At 42.6% G+C, this 13,855-nt stretch overlaps 1 protein-coding gene and 1 long non-coding RNA gene across 3 annotated transcripts in view; one reads left to right on the top strand and one right to left on the bottom strand.

Annotated features, from left to right (window-relative positions):
• The window catches only part of LOC140211526 (leucyl-cystinyl aminopeptidase-like), a 95,793-nt gene that overhangs the window by 5,910 nt on the left and 76,028 nt on the right, over positions 1 to 13,855 (bottom strand). Inside the window, exons 14-16 of the mRNA XM_072281315.1 lie at positions 11,274 to 11,435; positions 9,532 to 9,669; positions 6,689 to 6,770 (exon numbers count right to left, since the gene is read on the bottom strand). Of these exons, the coding sequence (XP_072137416.1) occupies positions 6,689 to 6,770; positions 9,532 to 9,669; positions 11,274 to 11,435 (382 nt within the window). The remainder of the gene's footprint in view (positions 1 to 6,688; positions 6,771 to 9,531; positions 9,670 to 11,273; positions 11,436 to 13,855) is intronic.
• LOC140211528 (uncharacterized) overlaps positions 1 to 13,855 on the top strand; it is a 90,814-nt gene that overhangs the window by 37,024 nt on the left and 39,935 nt on the right. The gene's annotated exons all lie outside the window — the stretch shown is intronic.

Raw genomic sequence — 13,855 nt, 5'->3', positions numbered from 1 at the left:
TCCATCGCTGCAGTAGGCCCTTTTTCCTTCCCATTTCGCGGCAACTTCGCAACAACAGATTTCTTCTGTTGCGGTTTATGAGGCATATCGTAAAATAGTCTTGAGAAGCTTTTCAGTAGTTTTCGGAAAGTATTTATCAACTTTGCTTTGTTTAAACAGTACTTTGCTGATTTTTTTACGGGAGAGCTGGATTTACACGTCTTAATCCCACATCATCACGTGACGACCCCCCAGGTTAATAGTTAGAATTGTTTAAAAAAACAAACTACCATTTAACTGAGTAACAAATTACGTATGTAAATGAAATACAGAACAAATTAAAACACTACCAATATTGCTACAGTACTACAAAACTGTAACAAATTCTATTAGCTATCGACGGAGGAATTCATCCAGTTTGTTACCGTGTTCTTTTGATTGACTGTAAATGAACAAAATCAGTGCAGTCACCTAGTGCAGATAATGGGCTACCTTCATTGCCTTCCTGCATGAAGTAGTGTCATAATCCAACAATAAATTTCCTACAAAATTATAAAAAATTTGCTGCTTTTTGTCAGCCAAAATAGATAACATAACATAAGCATGTGCCTCTGATGCTATTTAAAAAACGTTTGCTCTGGGCATGGTGAAGTGTGTAATAGCCACATAAGGACTTGTGACTGACACTGGTAGAAACTATTTTGCGAAGGTCTTCTGTCCCAATTAATCGGCATAGTGTCTCAAATAAATGAAGGAAATCAAAGTTCAAAGTAAATTTTATTATCAGAGTACATATGTATTACCACATACAATCCTGAGATTCATTTTCCTGAGGGCATACTCAGCAAATCAATAGAATAGTAATTATAACAGGATCAATGAAAGATCAAGCAGAGTTGAGAAGACAACAAACTGTGAAAATGCCACAGTTTAAGAATAAGGGGTAGGCCATTTAGAACGGAGTTGAGGAAAAACTTTTTCACCCAGAGGGGGTGGATATATGGAATGCTCTGCCCCAGAAGGCTGTGGAGGCCAAGTCTCTGGCTGCTTTCAAGAAAGAGATGGATAGAGCTCTTAAAGATAGTGGAATCAAAGGCTATGGGGATAAGGCAGGAACTGGATACTGGTTGTGGATGATCAGCCATGATCACAGTGAATGGCAGTGCTGGCTCGAAGGGCTGAATGGCCTACTTCTGCACCTATTGTTTGTTGTCAAAGAGTAAAGCAAACCCACACACAAAAAAGGAACAACAACACAATCATCATACCCCCAAACACCCTCCCCTGCATGAAATGCAACGCGAAACTTGGCCCCAAATCCTCCTCCCCTGCATAAAAAACTAACAGAATCACATAAAGAACATAGTCTGCCAAACCCCCCCTTCCCCTGCACAAAAACACAATATGAATATTGACCCCCAAATCCCCCTCCCAGCCCCCCTGCACAAAAAAAAACTAAAAGTGCAACAGAAACATTGCCCCCCCCCAACCCTCCCTCCACTCGCACAAAAGATGTGAGAAATAATGGGCAAAAATGCAGAATATAAAAATCATAAGACTGAAAAAGTCCATAATTCATAGTCCAAATCCATAAACACAGATCTTGGTAACATCATAGTAAGAGTTATAGTTCAAGGGCACAGGCCTACCCTCTGGGCACAGTGATAGGCCGAACAGGCTCTCTACCGGCAACAGAGGGATTAAAAAGCACGTAGCCAATGCTGAACACTCACTCGCTTGCCTTCCGCATTCACCTCAACGTTTCATCTTCCTTGTTGCTTTAATCAGTGAATAATGGAAGTGGCTACAGAAGTTTGTCAAAGTTTTTGATATCATACCAAATCTTTGCAGACTCTTAAGGAAGGAGAGGCACTGCCGTGCTTTCTTCGCAATTGCATTTACCTGCTGGGTCCAGGACAGGTCCTCTGAAATAGCAACACCCAGGAATTTAAAGTTGTTAACTCCCTCCACCTCTGATGAGGACCTCTGGTTTCCCTCTGCTGAAGTCTACGATCAGTTCCTTCATCGTGCTGACATTGAATGAGAGGTTGTTGTTATGACACCACTCAGCCAAATTTTCAACCTTCCTTCTGTATGCTGACTCATCAGCACCTTTGATATGGTCTACAACAATGGTGACATCAGCAAACTTGAATACGGTACTGGAGATGTGCTTAGCCACACAGTCATAGCTGTAAAGGGAGTAGAACAGGGAGCTAAGCACACAGCCCTTTGGTGCACCTTTGCAGGTCACCACAATCTTCTTGGGCACTGGTATAATAGAAACCTGCTTCAGGCACGTGGGTGCCACATACTGCTGAAGCAAGAGGTTAAAGATATCAGTGAACACACCAGCCAGTTGTCAGTACAAGTCTTTAGTACATGGCCAGGTACAAATGCTTTCCTTGTATTTACCCTCCTGACTGCTGGCTGCATGCCAGCTTCAGATACCGAGGTCAAAATATTATTTGGAGAAGTGGGGGTTTGCGAGGGTTCCTCCATGTTCTGAAGGTTAAAGTGAGCCTAGAAAGCACTGATCTGACCTGGAAGCCAAGCCCTGCTGTCTCCCATGTCACTTGATTGAAATTTGTAGGAGGTGATAGCATTCAAGCCTTGTCACAGCTGTCGATCCTCAGTCACTGATTGCAGTTTGGTTCGGGATATCCGATTCCCCCATGAGATGGCTTTCCGGACATCACACCTGCACTCATGTAGCATTCTTGGCCTCCAAACTTGAATAACTGTGATCTGGCCCTCAGCAAATTCCAGATCTCATGGTTCATCCAGGGTTTCTGATAGGGAAGATGCTGAATGATATAGTGGGGACACACTCATCTGCTCTGTTTTAATAAAGTCCATTACAATCCTGGTGTTTTCATTCAGATCTCTTGATATAGCTATATATTTCTGGAAATCCTGGCTATTTTCTCAATTACTTTTTGTTCTTTAAAAGTTGTCCCATATAAGCAGCTGCCCCAATTGGCCGAAGGCTCAATTAACTGGAAACCACTGTGAATGGCAAATAATCTTGATTCAAAAAATAAAAATGGGAAAAAGGAACAATACCTGAATGGACTGAAGGTTGCAAAATTTCTTTTTATTTATTTATTAAGATACAGTGCAGAATAGGCCCTTCGAGCCACACTGCCCAGCAATTGGTGGACTTAATCCCAGCCTATTAATGGGACAGTTTACGACTTACAATGACCAATTAAGCTACCAACCGGTATATCTTTGGGCTGTGGGATGCAGTTAAGTTTTTAATAATACAAACCATACCCGATGATACTGTAAGTTCAAAATGCGTTTGGTCCGGACACCCTGACCTTTTCAATCTGCCCTGGCACATAAACCGTCCAAAGATCGGGTTCAGTTGCTTCAGTACACTCCGGGACCTCAGCCACGATGCCTTGGTTTCGTCTGTACTCAAATACTCATGAATTGCCTGAGAATCCAAGAAGGCAATTGCTTGAGGCATTGAGTTAGAGATGAAGGCAAATAGGAGGAAAGAAGTAAGGAGAGACTTTCGCATACCATTGTCACAATATAATCCTGGATCAAATGTTCTAGATTGGTCATAAAGATTGTTTTGTTTAATATGTATTCCCATTTGCTCCTGATTCATCGTTACAATAAGTTTTTAAAGCTCTGACTATTCTATATGACACGAGAAGATATTTCTTTGCAGCACAATGCATGTTTGACATGAAATTCTAATTTAATATTTAAAATATTGGCTTGAAGGTAAGAAGTGGAGGATGGTGGTTGAAGGCTGTTTCTCAGAATGGAGACCAGTGACTAGTGATGTGCTGTAGGGGATGGTGTTTGGATCCTTGTTAATCGTTATTTATATACAGGATTTGGATGTGAATTCACAAGGCTTGAGTACTAAGTTTGTAGATAACATGAAATTAGGAGTTGTCGATAGTGAAGATTATCATGAATTATGGAGAGATTGTGATCAGTAAGGGGAGTGGGCTGAGGAGTGGCAAATGGATTTCAAAACAAGAAAGTGTGAGGTGATGCATCTTAGAAAGTCAGACCACCGTAGTCTTATACTATGAATGGCAGTGTAATGGAACAGAGGGATTCCAATTCACATTTATTTATCACATGTACATCGAAACATACAGTGAAATGTATTGTTTGTCTAAACAACCACAACACCCAAGGATGTACTGAAGGTTGCATAGTTAATTGAAATGGTTGTCCCAGGCAGACAAGGTGGTAAATAACGGTGTTAAGCACACTGGCGTTCATCGGTGTACTGATGATCTAGGCATGGGACATGTTGCAGTTGTACAAGTCCTTGGTGAGGTCACAATTGGAGTACTGTGTACAGATCTCATTACACCATTACAGAAAAGATGTGGTTAAACTGGAAAGAATGCAGAAAAGATTTACGAGGATGTTGCCAGGACAGGAGCCCTGGGTTATAAGGAGAGATTGACCAGGCTGGGTCTTTATTCCTTGGAATGTAAGAGAATGAACTTTTTAATATTATGAGAGGCATACATAAGGTGGATGGTAGATGTTTTCCACAGAACGGGGAATCCAAAAATAGGGGGCTTAGATTCAGGGAGAGAGGGGAAAAGATTTAAAATGAACCTGAGGGCGGTGAGTATCTGGAATGAGCTGTTGAAGGAAGTGGTTGAGGCACCAACAATAGTATCATGTAAGAAACACTTGGATAAGTACATGGAGGGATGGAAACCCAGCACAGGAAACTGGGACCAGCTGGATACACCAGGTGGTTTATAAAGACTTGTTGGGCCCACATCCGTGCCCTATTGCTCTTTGACTAATATTTGTTCCTCATGGCAAACCTCTAGTTCCAGTCTCATCCAACCTCAGTGGAAAAAGCCTGCTTGCATTTACCCCGTCTTTTATATGCTTTTTGTTTAATCAGTACCTGTACTATAAACCTGATGGGACAATATAACTGATATTTAATGGCCAACATAATCAGGTGCACATTATTTAAAATCTTTTTTATATTGACACACTACATATAATGACACCAAGGCTTTACTTTTTCTTGGTCAAGCTATATGGAGTTACTAAACCTACTCGAAAGGATTCCCAATAAATGTATTATGTGTCTGAAAGATTTAAATATGTACAGATGTCCCCCGCTTTTCGAACGTTCGCTTTACGAAAACTCACTGTTATGAAAGACCTACATTAGTACCCGGTTTTCGCTTTCAGAAGGTGTTTTCACTGTTACGAAGAAAGGCAGCGCGCGATAAAAAGCAGCGCACGCCCCGAGCAGCTGCTCTGCCCCGGATTCGGAACAGCATTGCTTTAACACATTGCATTGAGCAGCCGTTAGCAAGGTGAGTTCTAAGGTGTCGGAAAAGCCTGAAAGAGTAAGGGTGTTACACTTAGCGTAAAGCTAGACATAATTAAGCATTTCGATCGTGGTGAACAAAGCAAGGACAAAGTGAGTTTGGCTTGTGGAAGTTGACGAAGATGATGTTGAAGAGGTTTTGGCATCCCATGACCAAGAACTGATTGATGAAGAGCTGATGCAATTGGAAGAGGAAAGGATAACAATTGAAACCGAATGCAACCGAATGCAGAAAGTGAAGCAACTGTGTGAGATTTTCACTGCAATGATAAAGTACGACTTTAATTTTGAAAGGGTACGTAGGTTTAGGGGATATTTGCAGGATGGTTTGAGTGCTTACAAACAACTATATGAAAGAAAAATGCGCGAGGCTCAGCAGTCAAGCAAGCCTTCCACATTAGCCACAGCAGACGACGAAACTCGACCTTCAACATTGAGGTGGGCAGTCATAGGAGAAGATGAGCTGCCTGCCCTGATTGACGATGAGATGACACCCACGTGTCCCACCACCCGGGCCCCGGACAGATACTGTACCGATTCGCAAAGAACGCAGCAGTAGCCGGGAGACACACAGCGCATCTTTAAGAAAAGAGCTGAAATAAACATGCTAATTAATTAGGTGCCGCCTAGCACGTAATTGTCGGCCCAGATCAGAGGCGATGCAATTGGCAATCGCCTCTGATCTGCGTCGTCATTTACGTGCCGGGCAGCACCTAATTAATTAGCATGTTTATTTCGGGTTTTTTCTTAACGATGTGCTGTGTGCCTCCCGGCTACTGCTGTGTGCTTCGCGGCAATGTATCGGGTCGGCGGCCCGGAGGGTGGGGGCCACTGCACCACCCAGCCTGCGACAACTCAGTCTAACACACCGCCATCTGTGTGCTCGGCGCTGTTTTCCCAATTCCGGTAAGTGATACTACACTGTACATACATTATTTCTACTTTATACAGGCTGTGTATTTTTACGTGTTATTTGGTAGATTTGGCAGCTTCATAGTTTAAAGGTTACTGGAGAGCGCGCTTATGCCAACAGCACTTGGCGTGAGATTTTCGCTACGGAGATCTGTGCAGGCAATCGTTGTAGAGAAGTATTTCTACTTTATATAGGCTGTGTATTTATCATATCATTCCTGCTTTTACTATATGTTACTGTTATTTTAGGTTTTATGTGTTATTTGGCATGATTTGGTAGGTTATTTTTGGGTCTGCCAACGCTCACAAAATTTTCCCATATAAATAAATGGTAATTGCTTCTTCGCTTTACGACATTTCGGCTTACGAACCGTTTCATAGGAACGCTCTACCCTTGGATGGCGGGGGAAACCTGTATTAAGGTTATCACAATCAGACATCACTAACCTCCTGCAGGTGGGTCTTTGTTGAGAATTTTGATACTGTTCCAAGGACAATAATTTGAAAAGGAAATGATCGAAGATCAAACCTAATAACAGAGTTTGAAAAATTATTTTCATGCAATGAACTTCATATTTTTCCACAAGTGGAATAAATAATTTAAGATTGAATTTTAACACCATAAATATATTTACAGTACTGTGCAAAAGTCTTGGGCACAGATAAATCTCAGGTGCCTAAGACCTTTGCACACGGCTTTAGTAATTTATGTATTGCACCCGCAAAAAAACAAATATCATCACATTTGTGAGTGATGATAAACCTGATTCTGATATGGGTCTCTATTGTGGACTGAGAGTGGGAAGGGCAGGGAAAGGGGAATCATGATTGGGGAAAGGGGAAGGGAGAGGGGAGGGTGCGGGAAGCACCAGAGAGACATTCTGTAATGATCAATAAACCAACTGTTTGGAATAAAATGACTTTACCTGATGTGTCAGGGTTGGTTGTGTCTGCACCCTCCCCAACCCGCATCGCTGGCACTCCTTTCTCTGCCACCTGTCCCATGCCCATTTGTGACACTCCAACATCACCATTCACAACATCCTTTACTCCCGCTAGATTTACAAACTTGCTCTCCACTCCACATTGACAACTACAGTACTGTGCAAAAGTCTTAGGCACCCTAGCTATACTTATGTGCCCAAGACTTTGCACAGTGCTGTATATCAACACCTTTAACATTTAAAAAATCCTTAGGTACCAGGAGAATTACAATAAAAATAAAGTATACAGGTGTTAATGGTTACAGGGAAAAGGCAGGAGGATGGGATTGAGAGGGATAATAAATTAGCCATGATGGAATGGCAGAATCATGATTTACTGATTTCAATGTCAGGGAAAGGGTAGAGAAGAGGAGTTAAAGTACAGTTGCTATCACTCACGTCTTTCCCACCCAATCTGACAGACTGGAATTTGAAACTAATGACAACAAAGACGCCTATTACAGCCCACTGTGATCAGACCTAAGCTTCACCTCCTTTGGAGAGACCAGGCACAGATCGTGTGATCACCGTGCAGACCACACTGTATGTAGTTGGCGTAACGCGATCGCAGCATCAGTGACCCAGGTTCAGTTCTGCCACTGCGTGTAAGGAGTGTGTACACGCTCCCTGTGACCGTGTGGGTTTCCTCTGGGTGCTCCGGTTTCCTCCCACAGCCCAAAGATGTCCGGATTAGTAGGTGAATTAGGTCACACGGTTGTAATTGGTCTGCGCGGGCTCATTTGGCCAGAAGGACCTGTTACCATGGTGTATCACTAAATAAATTAAATAAATACCTGCAGCCGGTCTGCAGGAGTGATCTAGTGCTTCCCGTTGTATGTCACTTCAGTTCTCAATCCCATTCCCATTCTGACCATGGCCACAGTAAGCCCAATGTAAACTTGAAAAACAATTTTTTATCTTCCATTTCGACACAATGAAACCTTCAGAAATAAACAATGAATTTTCCAATGTCAGGTAAATTGTTCCCTCATCATTTTGCATTGCCTTGTGTATCCCTTTCTCACCCAGTTTCTTACAAACACCTCCCTAACAGTCAGTGCACATACTTCCTAAATCTGATCTGTCTTAACCCATATCCATTTCTATTTCCTTGCAAATCCTTCCTCCCTCCAGCTCTGCTTGGAAAACTGTAATCCCTCTACTCCTTCCACAGTCTGGTGACAGGGACATTGACCAGAAATGTGAACTAGCTTCTTTTTCCAGATATACTGTTTGAGTGGATGAGTTCTTCCAGCATTTATGTTTTATTTCAGATTCTAGCATTTGCAGGTTTGTTTTTATTAAGCCTTAAAATAGTTATATAAGTCAACTAAAAGAGCCTCTTGAAGTCTAGAAAGGCCGTGGAAAGTAACAGTGCTCTCTATTTTGGGGCTGTATTAAGTTTCCAAGTCCAAGCAATTGAATATTTAGTACCCGTAGTATTTTTAAAATGAAGGAGACAGAGGCAACACTATTAAGTGAGCTTAACTATGGTAGTAGGAAAATGAGCAGTATGTTTATATACAAATTATTCAATATCCATTTTGAACTAACTTCACTATTCTGTAAGGAATTAAAAAATATATATATATGTACAAACGTATCTGGAAATAAAAATGATGCCATGACGTAGTAAAGAGAATGGGGTACAGATTATTAAATATTAAATGTAGCACTTCAATGTGCAGAGAAAACTTCATTACATTTGATTAGTAACTGGAAGGCACGGAATAGAAACGGCACATTATAAGCTGGTAAAGGTACCAATATTTATGCTAAAATATGTACAAAAGTAATACATAGATTGACAGATTTTTTTTATACACACACATACTCAGAATATACACAGTACTGTTCAAAAGGTCTGAGGCACATACATAGAGCCTGGTTGCCCAAGACTTTTGCACAGTACTGTATTTGTCAAAGTGGAGCAGAGAGTCTGTAAACCTGGTAGGAGCAAAGGATGCTGGGAATGGTGAGGATGGACCACCGTAGGAGGGGCGTGGGACAGGTGGCAGAGAAGGAGTGCCAGGGGCAGAGGATAGCACAGGTGCAGACACACCTAGCCCAAAGATACCAGGCAAGGTCATTTGATTCCAAAAAACTAGGCTTATTGATCATTACGGAATATTTCTCTGGTGCTTCCCACTCTGTCTTCTCTCTGCCTTCCCCTATTCCTAACCTTGATTGCCTCTCCTTGCTCCCTTCCCACCCTTAGTCCTTTCATCTACAGTACTGTAGATACACACAATCAGAATATATATTAACAGTAAACAAAAAAAACGAATATCAGCATTAAATACCTACTTCTTAATTAGCTTTTCCCAATTTTCCTTAACAAAATCCCAGGCTAAAAGACATCCGACCTGGCTGCTGCAGTCAGCAAGGACATAGGGTAATTCGTGTATCCTTGTGGTGTCATGATTCAAGCTGCTGTACAACAGCCTAAGAAATTAAACAAGATAAACCATTCAAAATCTGTAAAGAGAAACTTTGGGAGCATTCATCCAGCAATACACAGCATTTTAAAACCATTAAATGATTCAGAATTGCATGTGAGTAAACTCCGCTGGGTCTAATTTGTTTGGTTAAAGATTTGATTAATGCTTAAACATCGTCATCATGTGGCATGTCGTATGATGGAGGTGATCATGGTCTCATGACCATGATTGTTCTTGGCAAATTTTTCTACAGAAGTGGTTTGCCATTGCCTTTTTCTGGGCAGTGTCTGTACAAGACGGGTGTCCCCAGCCATTATCAATACTCTTCAGAGATTGTCTGTGGTGGTCGCATGACCAGGGCTTGTGATGCGCTCTGGCTGCTCACACGACCATCCACCACCTGCTCCCATCGCTTTAGGTGACCCTAGATGGGGCGAGCTAACCAGGTGCTACACCTTGCAGGGTGACCTGCAGGCTAGCAGAGGGAAGGGGCGCATCCGCCTCACGGATCCTTTGTTAGAGACGTATCACCACCCTGCCACGCAGTTTAAATATGCGGCAGACAACATTCACGACTATTTATGCAGAAACTCTTAACATTCTGCATAGTTTATTAATTTGTTCAATGATACAGCACACAGCAGGCCATTCTGGCTCTTTGAGCACACTGCCAGAGCAGCCCCACAATCCTGATTAGCCCTAACCTAATCACGGGACAATTAGAATTACCAATTAACGTACCCAGTATGTCTTTGGGCTGTAAGAGGGAAGCTGAGGATCCCGAGAAAACTCAGGCATTCCACAGGGAGGATGAATAGAGACTCCTTACACAACAGCACCACAATTGAACTTCAAACTCCGGAACACGCTGAGCTATAATTTAGTTGATTTATTTATTGCGATTCAGTGTAGAATCGGCCCTTCATGCCAGAAACACACCTATTTGAACCTCACCTAATCATGGGACAGTTTACAATGACCCGTTAACCTGCCAATCGATACGTCTTTGGAGTGGGGGAGGAAACTTGAGCACCCACAGGAACCCACGAGGTCACTGGGGAAAAATGGAAACTCCATACAGGCAGCGGCAGGATAGTGTGATGCTAACCGCTACACTACCTTGGCACCCTTTTCTTGGGAGCAGCAGAGTTTGAAGGGAAACCTGAGACAACTCTGTAAGACTGTGACAGGCTTAGACAGAGCAGACAGCTGGAATCCTTCTCCCTCAGAGCAGTGAGAGTTTGAAATGCACTACCAAGGGTCGTAGTGGAAGCAACTATGAGAGAGGCACATTCATTTACCTACCCAACAGCCTCTGAGATCAGCACATGAATGTGCGGAGAATGGAGCAAAACAGACATTGTGTGGACAGAAGCGATTAACTTAGTTAAGCCTTTAGTCAGGTGTTTAATTAATTTGGCTGAACACATGGGCCATGAGGCCCATTTCGGTGCTGTACTGTTATATGTTTTATTTCATAAATGATGAGCATTTCTAATGGAACAGATTAGAAAAGGGGAAAATAAATGCACTGCTTCCATCTTGATTGTACCTATAATACTAGTTCAATAAACTATTACTCAGTTTGAAAGTCAACACCCTACAAACCAGTACAGATAGTCAACATTGTCGGTTTTTGACATTGCTCTAAGTATTTTCGTTCGATCCATCTCTGATTGCAGATAATTAACTATCTGGTTCATGAACGTCCAGCCCTCATCAGTACGGGCTCCAACACTGAAGATGATCATATCTAGATCTGATGGTAACCTGCAAATAAAAGAAACTCAACTGAGTCAGATATTTTAGAAAAGGTGGAGTAGGGAGAAAGGGGAGAGGACTGGGGAGGAAAAGGAAATTAAATAGACACTTTAGAAAAAAAGACAATACAGAAGTAAAATGAGGTGTAATTCTGGGATATTTTTTCTATTAATTCAAACAATGCATCTTAACTTAAGCTTCAAAATAATGGAACCAAACTGGTACCTAAACAAAACGTGTGAATTATACCATCTGAATACTTTCATTTCTCACCTCAGATTTCATTATATTTCATGAGGGGTTTGAGGAGATTTGGTATGTCATCAAAGACTCTTGTGAATTACTTCAGGTACCAGTTAAACGATTGCATCACCATCTGCTATGGAGGGTCCACTCCACAGGGTCGGATAAAGCTGTAGAGGATTGCAAACTCAGCCAGCTCCATCATCAGCACCAGGCTGCCCACCAGCGAGGACATTTTCAAAAAGGTGATGTCTCAAAAAGTCGGAATTGATCATTAAGGACCTCATCACCAGGACGTGCTCTTTTCTCATTACTACCATCAGAGAGGAGGTCTAGGAGCATGAAGACCCACACTCAGTGCTTTAGGAAGAGTTTCTTCACCTCTGTCATCAGATTACTGAACAGACAATGAACTCATGAACTACCTCTGCCCTGGGCAATGATGGAAGCAGGTATAATAGTGGCCCTTTAAGAGGCAGGGAATGGAGGGGGGGATATAGATCATGTAGAGGCAATAGTTCAGTATACATGTGGACTGAAGAACCTATTCCTGTACAGTACTGTTCTACGTTTTAACAGGTTCTACCAAAATCTGTGACTAAAATAAAACAAGAACAGGCACATGGTAATGGCAATTTCTAGTCACACGACATATTGATTTCGAAATAGTTCACTATTCTTCATCATTACCAAGTCTACATCCTCAAAATCTTCAGCAATATGATTGTGAGAGCATTTCCACTGGCAACTCATCACCACATTCTTAAGGGCAATTAGAAAAGGGCATAAAAGTTGATTAGACAATTATACATAGGAGCAGAATGAGGCCATTCAACCCATCGAGGCTTCTTCACCATCTGAGCATGGCCGATTTATTTTCCTTCTGAACTCCATTGTTGTGCCTTCTCCCAGTTACCTTTGACACCCTCGCTAATCAAGAAAATTAAAGCCTGGGAAAAATAAAGGAGAAAGAGGGGGGTATGTTTCATAGTGAACAATGCTTGTTGCGACCGCCAGTAGCACGCACACCCTCAAATCCTTTTGCTCTCCGGATCTGGAGTACCTTCTGATGCTATGTTGACCCTCCTAGCTGCCTGGAGAATTCATGTCTGTTATTATTACAAGTGTGTACGTCCCACCTTGGGCCGATACCAATCTGCCTTTCAATGAACGATGCAAAACCATCAATATCCATGAAACCACACACCCGGAGGCTGCTTTCGTCATCACTGAAGACTTTACCCAAGACGTACTGACCAGAGCTTGGCTGAAGTTTTGTGAAAACATCGAGGTGGGCACAAGGAGAGGAAGCATACTCGACCACTGCTGCTCTCCCTTCCGCAACACCTGCAAAGTACTTCTCCGCCCCTCCGTTTGGAAAGTCTGACCATTCTTCCTTCCATCTTGCTCCTGCCCACCTACAGGCAGAAACTGCAACAGGAGACAGCCATAGTAAATACTATCCACTGCTAGTCCAACCAATCAGACTCAATGTTACAAGACTGCTTTGACAGCATCACCCGAAAGGTTTTTCAAGATAAGGACATTTCCTAACACACAGAGGTCGTCACAAGCTTCATTCGGAAGGGCATTGAAGACATTGCTCCCCAAAAATCATCCAGGTCTACCCAAACCAGAAGCCTTGGATAACTAGTTCAGTGCGTGTTGCTGTCAACACAAAGGATAAAGCCTTCACATCCGGAGACTAACAGGAGCACAAGCGATGCCACTATGATTTACGTAGAGCCATCAAGGTGGCAAAAGGGCAACAATGACAAAATCCAGTCACAGCTCTGTAACAATGACACACGCAGGATATGGCAGGGACTGCACACCATCATGAACTTATGAGGAAACACAGCAGTACAGCCCATATTGCCGCCTCGTTCCCGGACGAGCTATATGTTTTTTTATGCTCGATTTGAGGTTGATAGGACTGAACCCCCAATGACAGCTGCAGATGAGAACTGCACTTTGGCCATCTGAGAAGCTGAGGTACAAAGAAGATTCCAACATGTCAACAGCCGGAAGGCAGCGGGGCCGGACAGCGTCCCAGGGCGCATCCTCAAAGTGTGTGCGGAATAGCCGGCAGGTGTGTTTGCAGACATTTTTATTCTCTCCCTCTCCCAGTGTGTAATGCCCTCCTGTTTCAAATCGTCCATCATTGACCCCGTACCTCAGAAAAC

The sequence above is a fragment of the Mobula birostris genome, chromosome 17 (genome assembly GCF_030028105.1).
Source record: "Mobula birostris isolate sMobBir1 chromosome 17, sMobBir1.hap1, whole genome shotgun sequence".
Taxonomy (NCBI): Eukaryota; Metazoa; Chordata; class Chondrichthyes; order Myliobatiformes; family Myliobatidae; genus Mobula; species Mobula birostris.
The sequence above is the reverse complement of the archived record's forward strand: the minus strand, read 5'-3'. Positions and strand labels throughout refer to the sequence as shown.